The sequence below is a fragment of the Lepus europaeus genome, chromosome 14, assembly GCF_033115175.1.
Source record: "Lepus europaeus isolate LE1 chromosome 14, mLepTim1.pri, whole genome shotgun sequence".
NCBI lineage: Eukaryota > Metazoa > Chordata > Mammalia > Lagomorpha > Leporidae > Lepus > Lepus europaeus.
Window position 1 is genome coordinate 39,222,028 of NC_084840.1, and position 19,421 is coordinate 39,241,448.

General features: G+C 45.4%; 1 protein-coding gene across 2 annotated transcripts; it reads right to left on the bottom strand.

Annotated features, from left to right (window-relative positions):
- Positions 1-585: 585 nt before the first annotated feature.
- SRP9 (signal recognition particle 9) lies at positions 586-18,506 on the bottom strand. Of its 2 annotated transcripts, XR_009867926.1 has the most exons (4): positions 18,317-18,506; positions 11,099-11,167; positions 4,122-4,408; positions 586-1,029 (listed from the first exon to the last, which is right to left on the bottom strand). XR_009867926.1 is itself a non-coding variant. In XM_062210481.1 (3 exons), exons 1-3 carry the CDS (start codon positions 18,386-18,388, stop codon positions 4,289-4,291), a joined length of 261 nt encoding a protein of 86 aa, XP_062066465.1. In that variant the 5' UTR covers positions 18,389-18,506; the 3' UTR covers positions 3,178-4,288. The 2 variants fall into 2 exon arrangements, 1 of the variants encoding a protein (XP_062066465.1); XM_062210481.1 differs by lacking the exon at positions 586-1,029 and having other exon boundaries at positions 3,178-4,408.
- Between the last annotated feature and the right edge of the window lie 915 nt (positions 18,507-19,421).

The following is a 19,421-nucleotide window of genomic DNA, read 5'->3' on the forward strand; positions in this document are numbered from 1 at the left end:
CAGAGAGCTAGATCGGAAGAGAAGCAGCTGGGACCAGAATTGGTGCTCATATGGGATGCAGGCACCGCAGGTGGAGGATCAACCTACTGCGCCACAGTTCTGGCCCTGCCCCTCCATTTTTTTTTTTTTTTTTTAATTCATTCTGCAATCCTTCTGTTTAGATCATACACATTTAGTGAAGTATTGGTGCCTGTGTTTAGGTCTACCCTCTTCCTGGCCTTTAATTCCTGCTTCCTGTTTCTTAGCTTTGAGCTAAACACTTTTTAGCCTTTCATTTTATCTTAGTAATTTTTTTATTATATTTCTTTGCATATTCTTTTAGTGGTTCAGGTATTTAAACATTTCAGTTTGTGAAGATGGAATTAAAAGACAAGATTATTTTGGTGCAAAAGCACTTTGAAATCCATTTATATGGGTGGGTCTTCAAAAAGCTCATGAAAAATGTGTATTTTGTCAAAACTATGCATGGCTTCCAAGTTTTTTGCATAAAATCACTTTTAATTCCATTCTTTGAATGGAATTAAACTCTTTGAATACTCTTGTACATACTTAAGTCTATCTGGAATAAATATTTTACAATTTCAAGTGGAATATATACGAAATTTATTATCATGTAGGCTCCTTTACCTTCCCCCTTTATGTTGGTGTCTTAAACATATTTTAGGAACAAGAGAACAGTCTATTCCTTTAACCCAGATCATTACCATTTCTATCGTTCCTCATTTCTGACTGTTCCAAGTTTCCTTGTGGCATAATTAATTCTCTTCAGATAATGTCTACTGGTGATGAATTCTCTTGACTTTTCTTCCTCCGCAGCTGGCTTTACTTCATTACTGAAGGCCATCTCCACCGGCTGTAGAACTGTGACAGTTCTTTCAGCATTTTAGAATTGTTGTGCCACTTCTTTCTGGCCTCCACAATTTCTGATAATATAGTCATTCAAATCATCATTTTCTTATGGGTAGTATGTTGATTCTCTTTGGTAGCTTTCAAAGATTATTTCAGTTTTCAGTTTCATTATGATTGTGTCTGGGTATGGATTTGAGAAAATGTAAGAGTTACTTATACCTGAAAAACAGTAATCAGAACAATAGTAGTAACAGTCATAGCTCTTTTTTTTTAAATTGCGCTTTACTATCTTCTGGGCACTGTGCTACAATCTTAAAATGGATCATGCTGTTTAATCTTAGCAGTCCCAGAAGGAAGGTACTATTGTTAGCCCAATTTCCAGAGAAGAAAATGAAAGCTTAGAAAAGTATCTTTTCTAGGGGCAGGCATTTAGCATAGCAGTTGAAATGTTGGTTGGGATGCCTATGTCCCAAATCAGAGCACCTGGGTTCCGTACCCAATTCTGGCCGATTTCAGCTTCCTGGTAATGCAGGCAGCAGTGAGGGCTCAAGTGGGCTGGGTTCCTGGGATGCAAGATCCCTTTCTGCCTCTCAAATAAACAATTTTTTTAAAAAGATTTATTTACTGAAAGAGTAACAGAGAGAAGAGACAGAAAGAGATCTTCCACCTACTGGTTCACTCCCAAAATGGTCACAACAGCCAGGTATGGGCCAGGCCAGGAGCCAGGAATTCTATCTGGGTCTCCAATCCAGACAGCAGGGGTCTAAGTACGTGGGCCATCTTCTGCTATCCTCCCAGGAGCATTAGCAGCAAGCTGGATCAGAAGAGCGCAGCAGCCAGGATTTGAACCAGCCTCTGACATGGGAGGTTGCTGTCCCAAATGGCAACTTATTGTGCTGTACCACAACTTTGGCCCCTAAATAAGATTTAAAAAAAAAGAAAAGCAAAAAAAAGAGAATCTTGTATAAGAAAATAGTTAGGGGCCAGCACCATGATGCAGTAGGTTAATCTTCCACCTGCAGTGCCAGCATCCCAGTTGGGTGCTGGTTCTAGTCCTGGCTGCTCCTCTTCCAATCCAGCTCTGTGCTGTGGCCTGGGAAAGCAGTAGAAGATGGTGCGCCGACCAGGACTAGAACCCAGTGTGCCAGCGCCGCAGGTGGAGGATTAGCCTATTGAGCCACGGCGCCGGCTATAACTCTTTCAAATAAATAAATAAATAAATAAATAAAAGGAAGGAAGGAAGGGAGGGAGGGAGGGAGGCAGACAGGCGGGGCGGGGGGGGAGGCGGGGAGGGACAGAGGGAAGGAAGAAAAAAGAAAACAGGGGGGCTGGTGCTGTGGGATAGTAGGCTAAGCCTCTGTCTGCTGCGTTGGCATCCCATATAGGCGATGGTTTGTGTCTCAGCTGCTCCTCTTCCAATCTAGCTCTCTGCTTATGGCCTGGGAAAGCAGTGGAAGATGGCCCAAGTCCTTGGGCCCCTGCACCCACATGGGAGATCCAGAAGAAGCTCCTGGCTTCGGATCAGTTTGGCTCTAGCCATTGGTTGCAGCCATTTGGGAATGGAACCAACAGATGGAAGATCCTTCTGTCACTCCCTCCCTCTGTCTGTAACTTTGCCTCTCAAATAAATAAATAAAATCTTAAAAAAAAAGGAAAAGAATTAGAAAACAGTAGAACCAAGATGACAACCTGAGCAGTCTGACTTGGTAACCTAACCTGTTCTGAAGCACTCTGCTGTAAGCTGCAAAGACTTGAAGAGCCCAAACACGAATCCCTCCCTTCCAAGTCACTCCATAAAGCAGTACTCAGAAACGGAAGCTGTAAGGCAGGCATCTGGTGCAGCAGGTAAGACTGTTTGGGATGCCTGCGTCGTATTTTGGAGTGCCTGGGTGTGAGGGCTGCTACTGCTCCTAATTCAAGCTCTGGGAGGCAGCAGGAGCAGGGTCTCTGTCACCATGTGGTAGATCTGGCTTTGGTCTGACCTTTAGGGAGTAAACCAGCAGATGGAAGATGTCTATCTTTTCAAACTAAGTAACAAAAACAAGCAAAAATGCTGTAAATGAGGGGACAAAAAGTACCCCCTCAATAAATTCAGTGGTGGTAGGCAGGAACCTAAAGCAAAAAAAACTCAATACTATTCAATGTTATTTTTCTAATTCAGGAAAACAATCCTGCCATCAACATACAGCTCAGAAAATTTATGCAATAAAAATACTGAGAAATGAAACTAACCAAAAAAAAAATGTATTTTCAGATTAAATGAACACAGCACATCCCAGGCAATAAAACAGTGATTCTCCAGTAGTTAAAATTTCAACAGAAACAATATGTACTTATATAATATTTTATTTACCAACCTCGCCGAAACATGCCAAAATTCATTTTGGCCAATGGAATTTTCCATACTAAAATGTGGATCAATATTATCTCTACAAAAAATATTTCAATGTAGTGCCTTGTTTCACTCTTGAAGAATCAACACATGAACATTACATTTAGGTGGTAACACCAGGTTATAGATATAAGGTAAACATCAAATAATATTGGACTTCTGGTTTACTGGAGAACATAACAGTTGTGACAGTCATGCTCAACACTTTGGTTAAGTGAGGAGAGAAAATGGGTAGAGGTGTCACAGAGGTATGCAAAGATTCAACAGTTCGAATAATCCTTAGCCCTTCTGAGAAACTATAGATGGGAAATATGTAGTAAATACTTCGGTAACATGGTGGTTTCAGTCCATTATAGTGATTCTCATTCTATCCATGCATTCCAACAACTGCTGCTGCTTTCGATTACTGAAAACAGGATTCAAAGTCACAGCTTAATAAGCTGATGATGATACTCAAATCCCTTACATTCAAAAATAATAGTTTCAATATGGAAAGATTAAGGTTAAAGCATATATCTTAAGATTAGTTCTAGATATAACTGAAATACACTACATAATCGGGTATACTATTGTGTATAGTTAATTCCAGTTACTGTATTTTATATCTATTGGTCATCAACAGCACAAACTGCTCCAAAAGAAATATAATGATCCAGCAAAAAGGCTACATTTAATTCTCTTTTAAAGACAGAAGAACTAAGTGTAAGGAAGAACTTGCTTTTCTTGATATTTCATTTTAAAATTAGTCATACAAATTTACCAGGGAAATAATTATATATGTTGCCCAACATCAAATAATCTGCAAAAAGTTTCTAAGATAGATGCATTTCTTGTTCAATTTCCAAAAATAAATAAAGGCTTTCTAATTGAAAGTATTTACCTTCATAGCGCTCTCAAATAAACACTAAAAAAAAAAGTACAAAAAATGCTCTCTTGTCTTTGAATAGCCCACATTTAGTTATTACATAAAGTGTTTTCTGCCCCAACACTTTCTCAAATCCAAGATGTTTACTTCCAAAGAACACGACAGTCTTCATTTCAAACCATTTAGTCCGTTTCCATGGCAACACTGCGGGATTCCTTGGCTACCATGAGTCGCATTAGTTGACTGTGGAATTTCTCAATCTTCTTCACATCTTGAGCTTGGTCCGTTCTGTATACCAAACACTGTTGAAATTTTAACAGTACACATTAAGTAAAACTAAATATTGACAGTGTAGGAAACATAAGTGAATGAACATTCAAGCCCTTCCTTCCATTGTTTGCTCTATTCTCTCTGGAGGTCCTACTGGAAACTGCACTCAAGTTTCCAAGCCTCCAGCCATTCTATTCCTCATGTACAGGATTTTACACTCTATTGCTATGGACAAAAGACTGCACCAACTCTATCAGAAGCTCTCAAAAACAACCAGCTAAGTAATACATGAAATCCTGCTGAGGGCTGATGAGAACTCAAGGCTGAAAAGCAGATTATTTTCTCCTTGTGATCTGGTCACAAGTAACTGAGTTATGTTGGAAAAAAGCAAAGAAATTTTAGGATCCCCTTCTCTATTTGTGAAATTGGGGGGGGGGGGGTGTTAATGATAGGTTCAATTTCAACTTCCTAAAGGTTTCAATCAAATTCTTTCAAGTTAATAAATTCCAGTTAAACTCACTAGATAGATACTAAAGATCTGCTCATGGGGGCTGGCTTTGTGGCACAGCAGTCTGAGACGCCACCTGCAACACTGGCCTCCCATATGAGCAACGGTTCGAGTCTCAGTTGCTCCATTTCTGATCCAGCTCCCTCACGCGCCTGGGAAAGCAGAAGATGGCCCAAGTGCTTGGGCTCCTGCCACTCACATGGGAGACCTGGTTGGGGTTCCTGGCTTCGGCCTGGTTCAGCCTTGTCCATTGCAGTCATTTGGAGTAAACCATCAATTGAAGATATTTCTCTCCCTCTCTCCCCTGTCTCCCTCTCTGTTTAACTCTGCCTTTCAAATAAATCAATCTCTTAAAAAAATGGTTGGTTATGAAATCATTTATTCTAGAATCTTCAAAAATACTGACTTCAAGCAGGTAGGCCTTTTTCTCATTTTGTAGTAAGGTTAATTTTCTTTAGCCTATTTTAATGGTTCACATGAGTTTTAAGCAACGGGAATGAACAATCCTATAATAAGTCATCAACTTAAATAACTTAGAATTCAACCTTATCATGCCCAACTAATCTGAATTCATTCAGCACTTAAGTCATTTAAAATTTTTTTTCTCCATATATAAATTTTATGTGGCAATCTTGCAAAGAGACCACACTAATCTCTATCATTCACATTTTAGTGCATATATGAGCTGCAAGAGACTATCTGTAATTTCCCACTACAGTTTCTAATGAAAGACTTTAGGTTTGTGGAAGACAACATTAGGCATTAGTCAAGGGGTCAGATAAAATTATGGTATCCCATATGGGCACTGGTTCTTGTTCTGGCCGCTCTTCTTCCAATCCAACTCTCTGCTTATGGCCTGGGAAAGCAGTAGAAGATGTCCCAAGTACTTGGGCCCCTGCACCTGTGTGGGGAACCCTGAAGAAGCTCCTGGCTCCTGGCTTTGGATTGGCTCAGCTCTGGCCACTGCGGCCACTTGGGAAGTAAACCAGAGGATGGAAAACCTCTTTCTCTGTCTCTTCCTCTCTAACTCTACTTCTCAAAGGAATAAATAAATCTTAAAAAAAAAAAAAAAGAAGAAGAAGAAAACACACAAACTTTTGAGTCATTAGAAAACAGATTTATAAACTTTTGGGGTTGATTCATAAATTTCCTTTGTAGGAAGATGGTCTGATTGCATCTTTGGTCTTTTCTAGATGTGGATTAATTCTCAATAGTTTGGGGGGGTGGGGGCGGAGACCTGAGGAAGGGCTGCCACGGCAATGCACCTGTGATACTGGCATCCCATACAGGAGCACCAGTTCAACTCCTGGGAGCTTCACTTCCAATCCAGCTCCCTGCTAATCTGGGAAAAGCAGTGGCAGATGGCCCAAGTGCCTGGATCCCTGCTACTCACATGGGAGACCAGGATGGTGATGCTGGCTCCTGGCTTCGGCTCAATGGGGAATGAACCAGCAGGTAGAAAATCTCTCCTTGCCCCTATCACTCTGCCATTCAAATAAATAAATAAATCTTCAAAAAAAAAAAAAATCCCAAGACTGATTCAAAAATAGAATTAAAAGATAAGTTTAGGGGCAGGCACTGTGATACAGCATATTAAGCCATCACTTGCGATGCCCACATCCCATTACTGGAGTGTCTAGGACCAAGTCCCAGCTCCTCTGCTTCTAGCCCAGCTTTCTGCTAATGGACCTGGGAGGTGGATGACAGGCCAAGTACTTGGGTTCCTGCCACCCACTTGGGAGACCTGAATGAAGTTCCTGGCTGTTGACTTCAGCCTGGCTTAGCCCTGGCTATCATGGCTATTTTAAAAATGAACCTGGGGCCAGCCCCTGCACCCATGTGAGACACCTGAAGAAGCTCCTGGCTCTTGGCTTCGGATCAGCCCAGCTCTAGCTGTTGTGGCCAATTGGGGAGTGAACCAGAGGATGGGAGACCCCCACCCCACCCCGCCTCTCTGCAACTCTGTTTTTTTTTTTTATTTATTTGAAAGGCATGATATATGGAGCCTCAAGAAAACCAATTTTTCAAAGTCTACCAAAATCTACCTTCAATGGCAGCTATTACAGAGGTAGATCTGAACCCAAAATGATAAAACAAGCAGCAGCGTTAATACTAGGTGTTGGCTGGCGCCACGGCTCAATAGGCTAATCCTCTGCCTGCGGCACCGGCACACCGGGTTCTAGTCCCGGTCGGGGCGCCGGATTCTGTCCCGGTTGCTCCTCTTCCAGGCCAGCTCTCTGCTGTGGCCCAGGAAGGCAGTGGAGGATGGCCCAAGTGCTTGGGTCCTACACCCGCCCGCATGGGAAACCAGGAGGAAACTCCTGGCTCCTGGCTTTGGATTGGCGCAGTGTGCCGGCCATAGCATCCATTAGTGGGGTGAACCAACAGAAGGAAGACCTTTCTCTCTCTCTCTCTCTAACTCTGCCTGTCCAACAAAACAAAACAAAACAAAAAAACTAGGTGTTAAGCCCTACTGCCAATAAAGGAAAAATAAGAGGCGCGCACTGATGAGTTATGCTCTTACACCACACAAGGGAGGATCTCCTTATATAGCAGCCAAAATCACTGAAGCTAAAGATTTACCAGAAGGTCAAGCTAAAAAATGAAGTAAATATGAATTTTCAGTTCAGGAACAACAACTTTTTATAATAAAATACCTCAAAAGTACAGTTTTTAAAAGTGATTTAGAGGCCGGCACTGCGGCTCAATTGGCTAATCCTCCGCCTTGCGGCACCGGCACACCGGATTCTAGTCCCGGTCGGAGCGCCAGATTCTGTCCTGGTTGCTCCTCTTCCAGGCCAGCTCTCTGCTGTGGCCAGGGAGTGCAGTGGAAGATGGCCCAAGTCCTTGGGCCCTGTACCCCATGGGAGACCAGGAGAAGCACCTGGCTCCTGCCATCGGATCAGCGAGATGCGCCGGCCGCGGTGGCCATTGGAGGGTGAACCAACGGCAAAGGAAGACCTTTCTCTCTCTCACTGTCCACTCTGCCTGTCAAAAAAAATTAATTAAAAAAAAAAAGTGATTTAGAACAAGCTTGACATGGATACTACGCTGAATCATTACAGGGTAGGGGAGTACCACTTGGAGATAAAGCTTTTTGTATTCAAATTAATTCTACACCCCCCACCCCACCCCTTCTAAAAACAGAAGGCACTGGCTTCTCTTCAGCAGGTCAAACTAACTGCTCTGACAATCACAAGTAAAAATGTTCCCAGTTCCATTTATTAAACCTACTGCAGAACAAGCACTAATACTAGGTACTTTCACATGTTTCTTACGGTTCACAACCACCCACACAGGTAAGCAGACCATCCCTACAGCACCTTACAGATGAGGAAACAGACCTCCTACAGTGCAACAGTGGCCTAAGCTTTTCCAAAGCCAAAATACTAGGAATCAGATCTTCTGAATCTGTGTGTAACACATCACACCTCAATTTTCTCTCCTTTGTTTCACATTTTCAGTTACTTCATTTAATTGGACTGGCTCTCATAAGACAAAAAAAACATTAAAAGGCCTGACTCCATGCAACGTTAAAATGGAATCCATGGGGCCGGTGCCATGGCACAGTAGGTTAATCCTCTGCCTGCGGCGCCGGCATCTCATATGGGCACTGGTTCTAGTCCCGGCTGCTCTACTTCTGATCCAGCCTGGGAAAGCAGTGGAAGATGGCCCAAGTCCTAGGACCCTTGCACCAGAGTGGGAGACCTGGAAGAAGCTCCTGGCTCCTGACTTCAGATTGGTGCAGCTCCAGCCACTGCGGCCAATTGGGGAGTGAACCAGCAGATGGAAGACCTCTCTCTCTGCCTGTCCTTCTCTGTGTAACTCTTTCAAATAAATAAGTAAATCTTAAAAAAAAAAAAAAATGGAATCCTGGCCGGCGCTGTGGCTTAACAGGCTAATCCTCCGCCTTGCGGCGCCAGCACACCGGGTTCTAGTCCCGGTTGGGGCGCCAGATTCTATCCCGGTTGCCCCTCTTCCAGGCCAGCTCTCTGCTATGGCCCGGGAAGGCAGTGGAGGATGGCCCAAGTGCTTGGGTCCTGCACCCCATGGGAGACCAGGAGAAGCACCTGGCTCCTGTCCTCGGATCAGCGAGATGCGCCGGCCGCGGCGGCCATTGGAGGGTGAACCAACAGCAAAAAGGAAGACCTTTCTCTCTGTCTCTCTCTCTCTATCCACTCTGTCGAAAAAAAAAAAAAAAAAAAAAAAGGAATCCTTAAAATCACATAGTACAAAAGTTTTAAAAGAATCTATTTTTAACATATAGGTAAGAGTAATACTGATGCATCTATATTGTCTTGAAGCTCGCAGTCTATTAAGAAAATACATGAGATGAAAGAATTGTGATATAGCACAAAAGAGCTAAAAAGAAAAGTAAGAGAAGAAGCAATCCTCCCTCACTGCCACACTGGGGTGGGCAGGACTCAATACACAGAGGAGAAAAACAACTTTTCAAAGCACAGAGGCCTCAACAGAGCAGCATAATAAAGGAGCTCTTAAGTAAAACGGAAAACACAGAAACTGGAGGGGCTATGAAGGTGGCATTTACAGGCTTTTATGCAAATCTGTACTTTTAGAAATTACTCTTGGCCGCATGATGGAGGGAGGGACTGGAAGCAGGGATAGAGTTAGGAGACTAGCAGTCAAGGCAACTGATGCAATCCTAAACTTAAGAGAGCGAAGGTGAGGGCTAGCATTGTGGTACAGCAGTTTAAGCCATTGCCTGTGACAAGCCCATTCTGATGTGGTTCCTATCCAACTCCCTGCTAATGTGGCTGGGAAAACAGAAAATGGGTCAAGTATGTGGGTACCTGCACTTGTGTTAAGAGACCCAGAAGAAGCTCCTGGCTCCTGGCTTGAACCTGGCCCAGCCCTGGCTATTGTGGCCATTTGGGGAGTGAACCAGCGGATGGGAGACCTCTCTCTATATCTCTGCTGCCTTTCAAATAATTGAAATCTTAAAAAGAAGAGAGAGAGATGGTGAGGATGGACAGTTCATGACAGGCAACGACAGGAAGGCGGCCAAATCGGTCATTCCAAATGCCCAGCGAGTGTAGTTGCGGACTATGAGGGGATCAGTTTTTCAAAGGAAGGAATAGTGGACATGAGAATGAGGGAAAGGAAGGCACATGCCCAGGTTTCTGATGAGGTGCATGACTGCACAGAAGGGGTCAAATTGAGAAGCAGGGTAAGCGCCACTCAGGACAGGCCAGCCTCGAGGAGCAGGTGAGGTAAGAATGCTCAACTCAGAGCAAGTCAGGAAGTCCAGGAAAATACGAGCTCAACACATAAACACGCAAGTAGACAAAGATGCAGGCCACAATGGACGCGAATGGACTGCTCCCAACATGGTATGACAAGACAATGACGGGCAGAATCCTGAGGAAACGAATATGTATGGGGCACATCAAGGAAATAATCGGCAAATAATGAAACAAAAATATAAAATAGACGAAATGGAGCCACAAGTGCCAAAATAATCATGAGTGTCGGTTTGCATTCTGTCTGCTCTACTTCTGATAGTTTCTTGCTCACATGCTTGGGAAAGCAGGGGAAGATGGCCCAAGTGCTTGTGCCCCTACCACCCATGTGGAAGACACTGATGGAATTCTGGACTTCTGGCTTCAGCCCGGTCCAAGCCCACTGTGGCCATTTGGGGAGTTAACCAGCAAATGGAAGACGTCTCTGTCTCTCCCTTTCTCTGCCATTCTGCCTGTCAAGTAAATAAAGAAGAAAAAGAAAGAAAGAAAATTAAGGGTGTATGAGCACCACCAAGAGCTGTTTCCATGGAAAAGAGCATGCAGAAACCAGAAGGCAGAGGGTCAAGGCATGAATGGGACAAGAGGAAGCAACAAGAGTGGGCAGATGAGAAGACACACCACAATACAGTCTACAGCTCACGTTCATGTAGCATCCTTCCCTTCTCACACACCAAGAAGGAGCCCTTTAAGCCCTGACATCTGGTTTTGGTCTCCACATTGCTCCTCCTCCAAGTCTGAAGACCGCTGTCACTAAACTGCACTTTCCGTGCTGCATTAACGAGACACATTATTTCCTGGATGTCTGTCAAAGCAGCCTCTAGAATGAGGTTCTTCACCTTGGAATGAAGTGCAAAATAAGCATCCTAATGGATAATCTGTACAAATTTTAAGTAATTCAACACAATGATTTTAACAAATCTTAAAGTATGCAACAAATCAAAATGTATACTTACAACTAAATCATCTGTTACTTTAATACACAAACTCCCATCAGAATGCCTATATTTCAGAACCACACGTGCCTGGAATAAAAATACAAATTAGCATCAGTGAAGACAGATGACATTTCCCATAAATAGTCTGGTCTTCAGGTGGGCTGAAAAGGATCCTTTTAGGATAAACATCCCAAACAGCTAAAGGTATCTTTACTATAAACTTATCTTGAGGGGCCTGGGTGGAGCTTTAGAAGCCAGGAACTCAATCTCCCACATGCGTGGCAGAGACTCAACCAACTGAGCCGGCACCACTGCCTCCCAGGGGTTGCATGAACAGGAAGCGGGAATCAGAAGTAGGGCCAGGACTCAAACCCAGGCACTCTGACGTGGGATGTGAGTGTCCAAGCCATGTCTTAACTGCCGCACCGAACAATCGTCCTAGGAAAGGCAATGAAGAGAAGCTGGAATGCGAATCAGTCCGTCAGACATGGGATGCAGGCCTCCCAGGCAGGGTCTTAACTACTTTCACCAAATGTTCTCCCCTTGACTTTCACATGTATATATGGTTTATTTATTGTATTTGAAAGGCAGAGTGACAGGCAGAGATAGAGAAATCTTCCATTCACTAGCTCACTCCTCAAAAGCCCACAACAGCTGGGCTAGGCCAGGCCAAAGCCAGGAGCCAGGAGCTCCATTTAGCTATTCTTTGCAGGTGGCAGGGATCTACTGCTTGCCAGGATGTACATTAGCAGGAAGTTGGATCAGAAACAGGCAGGACTCAATTCCAGGCACCCTGATAGGGCAACATGGGCATCCCACGCAACAGCATAACCCGCTTTGCTATAACACCTCCTCATCTCCTGGACTTAATTAACCATTTCTGCTCATTTTCTGCCTTCTTTTCCTGTCACTCCTCTGTGTCTAGGTGTGTTGATATGTATTCTTACTGTTAAGAAATACTAAATTGGGGCCAGTGCTGTGGCGCAGCAGGTAAATGGGATGCTGCAATGCCGGCATCCCATATGGGTGCCAGTTCGAGTCCCGGCTACTCTACTTCTGATCCAGCTCTCTGCTATGGCCTAGGAAAGCAGTGGAAGATGCCCCAAGTGCTTGGGCCACTGCACCAACATGGGAGATCTGGAAGAAGCTCCTGCCTCTTGGCTATAGATCAGCACGGCTCTGGCCATTGTTCACTCCATCTGGGGAGTGAACTAGCAGATGCAAGACCTCTCTCTCTGCCTCTCTAAAACTCTGCCTTTCAAATAAATAAATAAATCTTAAAAAAAAGAAAAAGAAAAAATATCAAATTGCCTCACAGACATTCCCAGAATGTATGTTTTGAGAATTTTCAGTACATCACTTTTAACTGCAAATAAATAAGTTGTTTTCAAAACAAAACAAAACAACGACAACAAAAAACAGGGGCCTATATTGTGGTATAGTGGGTAACGCCACCTCCTGTGATGCTGGCATCCCATTTGGGCTCCTGTTTGTGTCCTGGCTGTTCCACTTCCAATCCAGCTCCCTGCTAATGGCCTGGGAAAACAGATGAAGATGGTCCAAGTGTTTGGTCCCCTACCACCAACATGGGAGACCTGGATGAAGCCCCTGGCTTTGGCCTGGTCCAGTTCTAGCCGTTGTAGCCATCTAGGGAGTGAACCAGTGGATGGAAGACCTCTCTCATTTTCCATTTCTCCCTCTCTCTCTGTAACTGACTTTTTTTTTAAAAAGTGTATTTGTTTATTTATTTGACACACAGAATTACAGACAGTGAGAGGGAGACAGAGAGAAAGGTCTTCCATCCGCTGGTTTACTCCCCAAGAGGCCACAATGGCCAGAGTTGGGTCAATCTGAAGCCAGGAGCTTCTTCCGGGTCTCCCACGTGGGTGCAGGGGCCCAAGCGCTTGGGCCATCTTCAACTGCTTTCCCAGAACGTAGCAGAGAGCTGGATCAGAAGATGAGCAGCCGGGACCAGAACCGGCACCCATGTGGGATGCCCATGCTGCAGGAGGAGGATTAACCTACTTCACCACAGCGCCAACCCCTGTAACTGACTTTCAAATACGTAAATCTCAAAAAAGTTAAATAAATAAATAAATTGTAGGGGGGGCTGGCCTTGTGGTGCATCACAGTGTATTTGTTTGAATGTGATGTGATACCTAAACTTATTTCAGCTATGTAAAGAAAATCAGTAGTTTGGGAGAACCAGGTGAAAAATGAAAATGTAGTTCAGTGTAAGATTGAATTTTATAGTGAGTCTCAGTCCAGGTTTTAGAACGAGATGTACATAAACACAATCCTGGCTTTAAATAGTTCATAGTGGGGCTGGCGCTGTGGCGTAGTGGGTAAAACTGCTGCATCAGAGACTGGTCTTCCTTCCACTGGTTCACTCCCCAAATGGCCGCAATAGCCAGAGCTGGGCCAATCCGAAGCCAGGAGCCAGGAGCTTCCTCCGGGTTTCCCACGCGGGTGCAGGAGCCCAAGGGCTTGAGCCATCTTCTACTGCTATCCCAGGCCATAGCAGAGAGCTGGATTGAAGAGCAGCAGCCAAGACTAGCACCGGAGCCAATATGGGATGCCAGAGCCACAGGCAGGGGGTTAACCTATACGCCACAGCGCCGGTCCCGAATATGACATCTTAAGCAGCTCCTTAACCTGCTGCACCACAATGCCACTCCTTACATATTTTTAAAAATCCAGTTATCTAGAAATAAAAATAAACTACAACTTAAAAACATACTAAATATGACAGCTATAGAAAGTTTAACTTTTATTTAAAGAATAATCACTAGTCTCACTAGGAGAAACTAGTTTAAAAGCCTATGACACCAGCCGGCGCTGCAGCTCACTAGGCTAATCCTCTGCCTGCAGCGCCGGCACCCCCGGATTCTAGTCCCGGTTGGGGCGCCGGAATCTGTCCCGGTTGCTCCTCTTCCTGTCCAGCTCTCTGCTGTGGCCTGGGAGGGCAGTGGAGGATGGCCCGAGTCCTTGGGCCCTGCACCCGCATTGGAGATCGGGAAGAAGCACCTGGCTCCTGGCTTTGGATCGGCACAGTGCCGGCCGCAGTGGCCATTTGGGGGGTGAACCAATGGAAGGAAGACCTTTCCTCTCTGTCTCTCTCACTGTCTAACTCTGCCTGTCAAAAAAAAAAAAAAAAAAAAAAAAAGGTCGGCGCTGCGGCTCACTAGGCTAATCCTCCGCCTTGCGGCGCCAGCATACTGGGTTCTAGTCCTGGTCCGGGCACTGGATTCTGTCCTGGTTGCTCCTCTTCCAGGCCAGCTCTCTGCTGTGGCCAGGGAGTGCAGTGGAGGATGGCCCAAGTCCTTGGGCCCTGCACCCCATGGGAGACCAGGAGAAGCACCTGGCTCCTGGCTTCGGATCAGCGTAATGTGCCGGTCGCAGCGCGCCAGCCGCGGCGGCCATTGGAGGGTGAACCAACGGCAAAGGAAGACCTTTCTCTCTGTCTCTCTCTCTCTCACTATCCACTCTGCCTGTCAAAAAAAAAAAAAAAAAGCCTATGACACTATAAGGGGGTCCATCTTGAAACTTGGGAGTACTTAAGCAATCATGTCAAATGTTGTCAAAAGTGAAAAAGAAATCAAGGTTCTTCTGTTGGGAGTGTTGAACTCAATCAAAGTAATCAAATACAAGGCAAAATGAGTTAGGTCCTGCAAAGGTAAACACAGATAAAATGCTTACAGAGAGAGGTAATTCAGACAGGGCAAGGGACAGAGTAAAGGGCAGGTGCCTATGATAATGCCTTTCCTAAGGGGAAGGCAGGAGAAAGCCTGAAGACCCTTTCTGAACAAAACTGATAAGTCCTACAGTTTCATGAGGTTAGAGTGGAGGATGGTAGAAATGATAGGAGACAGCCAGAGAGACTAGAGGGTCAGACTGTGGACTGCGATTTGGGACATTATCCAATAATCAAGAAAAAACCAGTTTTTCAGCAGGAGACAGATTCTGATTTTTTTTTTTTTTTTTTTTTTGACAGTTGTGGCAAGAGTGTGGAGAAGGGACCAGAAAGGCAGGCAGACAACTAAGAGGTTACGAGAGTCCAGCAGTAACAGCATCTTCAACTAAGAGTCATGCAAGGAAGAATGGGGACAGATGTGAAGTACAACCAACAGGCATAATGTGGTGGACAGAAAAGACAGAACTTTGGAAGGCAGTCCAGAGTCCTGACAAAATTTCTTCTTTAGCTCTGGTAGAAACAGAATGGACTTGGGGTTCAATTTCAGCTGTCTCCCAGAGTCTAAGCAAAGCACTTCATGTATCCAAGATTATTTATCCACGTCAATGGATTGCTGTAACTATTCACACAAATTCCACATATATGTATATAAAAATGTTAAATGCCTACAACATACAAACACTATCTGTAATATGCCTGTCACTCAATAAGAGTGAAAGTAAAGTTTCCCTCCTCCCTCATCCCCTCCAGTATCCAAAAAAATCTCATAATGCATACTGTGGCATTCTGTCTAGGTGTAGAGCTGAGAGGTGCCCCTGCTTGTCTACTGTGGGCACGCTCTGCTCATAGTGAGGCTCTGCTATTTTTTCATTTTCTATACAGCACCATCGCATTCTTAACATACTCTTGGGGCAGGAATTTGACATAGTGAATTAAGCCACCACTTGGGATGCAAGCATCCCATATCACAGCACCTGGGATCCGGTCCTGCCTCCGCTCTCCGCTTCCTGCTAATGTGAACCCTGGGAAACAGCAGATGATGGCTCAACTACTTGGACCCCTGCCACCACTATGGGACACCCAGTTTGAGTTCCTGATTTCAGGCTTCAGCCTGGCCCAGCCCCAGGAGATAGAAGATAACTAACTCACACTCTCACTGAAATAACAAATAAATAATAAATAAGTATATAATACTTAAAATATAGCTCCTCTTTATGTGAACTCTGTATTTTTTACTGTCTTTTCCAATATTTTTTAGTCTGTATGATGGGTACTTCTTGACAAAATTCCTGTATGTTCTCATGGTATACTGCTTGCATGAAGAAATAAACAACCTGTGAACTACAGAAGCCCGACCAAAATGAGTAGTCAGAAATCACAGGGTCATAAAGTACTCAATTTCAGGGGGCTGGCGCTGTGGTGTAGTGGGTAAAGCTGCATCCTGCAGTGCCGGCATCCCATATGGATGCTGGTTCTAGTCCTGGCTGCTTCATTTCCAATCCAGCTCTCTGCTATGGCTTGGGAAAGCAGTGGAAGATGGTCCCTGTACCCACATAGGAGACCCAGAAGAAGCTCCTGGCTCCTGGCTTTGGATCGGCGCAGCTCTGGCTGTTGTGGACATTTGGGGAGTGAACCAGTGGATGGAAGACGTTTCTGTCTCTCTTTGCCTCTGCCTCTCTGTAACTGTGCCTTTCAAATAAATAAATATTAAAAGAAAAGTATTCAATTTCAAAACTATCTAATTCATCAGCTGTGTTTTATAAATAAAAAACTATTTTTGAGTGAAACTAATGAACTACTCTCATGTACTGTTTCATGAATGGGAGTGAGCATGTTTCACAGCTTCTTGTTACTGTCACGGTCTCCTATGGGTCTAAGACTATTTTCAATCTTAACGCTAGCATAGCGTGCTGCAGTTCACTGATATTCACTGTGAGCACTATGAAGCACTGGGGTTACAGGTTACCAGCCCACTACAGACTTTTCAAAACACAGTTCACCGGGCCGGCATTGCGGCAAAGCAGGTAAACGCATCGCCTGCAACATCAGCATCCCACATGGGCACCAGTTCATGTCCCAGCAACTCCACTTCCCATCCAGTTCCCTGCTAATGGCCTAGGAAAAGCAGTGGATGATGACTCAAGTACTTGGGCCCCTACACTGGCGTGAGAGATCAGGAGAAAGCTCCCAGTTCCTGGCTTCGGCCTGGTCCAATCCCAGCCACTGTGGCCACTTGGAGAGTGGACCAGCAGACAGAAGATCTCTCCTTCTCTCTCTGTAACTCTTTCAAATAAATAAACCTTTAAAAACAAAATATAGTTCACACTATTTCATCATCACTAAAGGCCTCACACAGAAAACCAGGAGTCCCAGTTTCTGGAGATTAATATATTAAATGCCTTTAGTTTTCTTCCTTCTTAAATGGACATACTTACAAGACAGTTCATCTGCAGCACCCAACACCACCACTCCTTACTAATTGGGCTGGATCTCCCCTTTGTGTCTCACACAGAACCTAACATTACTGGGAGTCCAGGCACATGTGAATGGGGAATACACAGGGCACAAAGATGACTGAGTTACAACAGAAAACACCAGGGCACCACACCAGCTCTCAGTTCTTTACTGAGATGCCTGCCCGGTGTGTCAGGTGCACCCTCTTTATGATCCCTTTCCATTAGGCTTTGCTTCAATAGTCAAAAAAGAAGACCATCATACCTACAGGTCTGAGATGTGTAGTATAAAATTCCTTCCAAAATGCTGAACTCTAAAAAGAATGACTAGCTTTAAGGAGCAAGGAGCTGCTTCAAATAACTCCTAGATGTGATGATAAAAACACAAAAGCTCAAGAGAGGAGCAAAGAGGACGACTCAATGCTAAATTCCTTTGCTTTTTATTAATGTTAACCTCTGACACCCGCTTCCTTTAGGTTTTGTGGGGACGATGGATGGATTTCAGGGGTCAGCGAGCCCCCTAAGATCGTTTGCTTTTCTGTATAAGTGTATTTTTCTGAGGAAAGGGAGCAAGCATGTTCTCAAGAGGCCACTGCACCCACCCCCCAAAGATTAAGATCTACTATTCTGTGGAGGCAAGGTGCTTCTAAATTGGGATCTTTAAGAATGAGCAATGGAGGGAAAACATCACCATTTTTTATACACACAAAACACCCAAGCCTTGGCGGTAAGAGAGGAAGACACCGAGACAACGAAGGGACAGGAAGCCGAGCTGCAGGGGGAGGAGCCCTGACCTAGAGACACGTAAACCTATGAAGGCAGGGAAGTTCAGGGACTGGGGGCGGGCAAGGCCGGCCACAAGCTGTCTGGGGCTGAAATGACCCCGACCGTCCTAACACGGCCTCACTGGACAACAGGGTCAGGGATGAAGGAAGCAGGACAATCAGACCTGGCGGGACCCGTCCTTTGCTCAATCCCGGCACCTCCTGGGAGTGCTAAAGCTGCTCCGGAGGACGAGCGGACGGCAGGGAGGACAACCTGACCAGGGCACGGGGTGCCGGACCCAGGTAGCCACGCGCCAGTGAATACCTTCATAGGGTCAGCGAGGTAGAGCTTTTCGGCCGCGCGGCTGAACTCCTCCCACGTCTGGTACTGAGGCATCGTGGTCTGGGGTGGGTCCTGGGAAGACAGGCAAGGCCGCGGGACCGCAGTCGGCGCCCGCCTACCCACCTACTCCCGGGGCCGCTAACCGATGCTGGAGTCCCGGCCGTCAAAGATGGTGGCGCCGCCTCGCACCAACGCCTCTCCCCATTGGACAGCCCCGACCTGGCTCGCCCAATGGGCAGGAGGGATGCTACCAGGGAGGGGGCGGAGCCCCGCCGTGGAGCTCGGGAGCTGACCTAGAGCAGTGGGGAGCAGGGAGGCAGGTGGCGGCCGCCACAGCGCCCCCTGTAGTAGCGGAGGAGCAGCGTCCGCCCCGATGCCCTCCAGGCTGTACTGCGATGGATAAAAGCCAGGTTCTTCCAACAAAGATTGAGCGGCTCTCTTCCGCGCACCTGAGATAAGATTGGAGCTGAGGTCCAGCCGTCACACGTACATCCTAGTTTAGGAAGGTGAAGACATAACACGAGTATAACCGAAAACTTTGTATGATAGTCCGAGTCGGGTCCCTTTCGTGTCCGGCTGGGGGAGGCTCACAGAGGTGAACAGGTGGCCAGAGAAGCAGCACCTCTCGGCCGGTGTTAGGTCTGCTGTGCACTTAATATGACTGTTGTTCGGGGGTGGGGGGTGAGAAGGAGCAAGGGCAGAAGGTTTCTCACCACCATGACAGGGTAAGACATCAGAACCTTGTCCTCCAGGCAATGGGTGACATGGAAGCTTATCTTTCTCCCATCAGGTTTGTTTTATGTACTATAAAACCCACCGACTTTTAGTGTTCAGTTTGATGTATTTTGATATATGTACATGTATGTACCCTTGGGTATATACCCACATACCCAATACCACAGTCAAGGCATAGAACATTTCTTCATCTCCCTCATGCTTCTTTGTGTTTGATTCCCCTAACCATGTCCCTGCCCCCAGGGCTGTGCTTTCTGCTGCTATAAATTAGTTTTTCCTATCTACTGTAGGGCTTTCAGCATGTTTGCATCTTCTATGGCTGCAATGGCACATCAAGATCCAATGAGGGGGC

Bases quoted from the DNA above. Each gene is read 5' to 3' on its own strand.
- SRP9 (XM_062210481.1), bottom strand. From the start codon at position 18,388: ATGCCTCAGTACCAGACGTGGGAGGAGTTCAGCCGCGCGGCCGAAAAG. The intron at 11,168-18,316 runs GTATTCACTGGC...TTTTTATTCCAG, and splicing joins ACCTCGCTGACCCTATGAAG to GCACGTGTGGTTCTGAAATA. The intron at 4,409-11,098 runs GTAAGTATACAT...AAATTTCAACAG, and splicing joins AAGTAACAGATGATTTAGTT to TGTTTGGTATACAGAACGGA.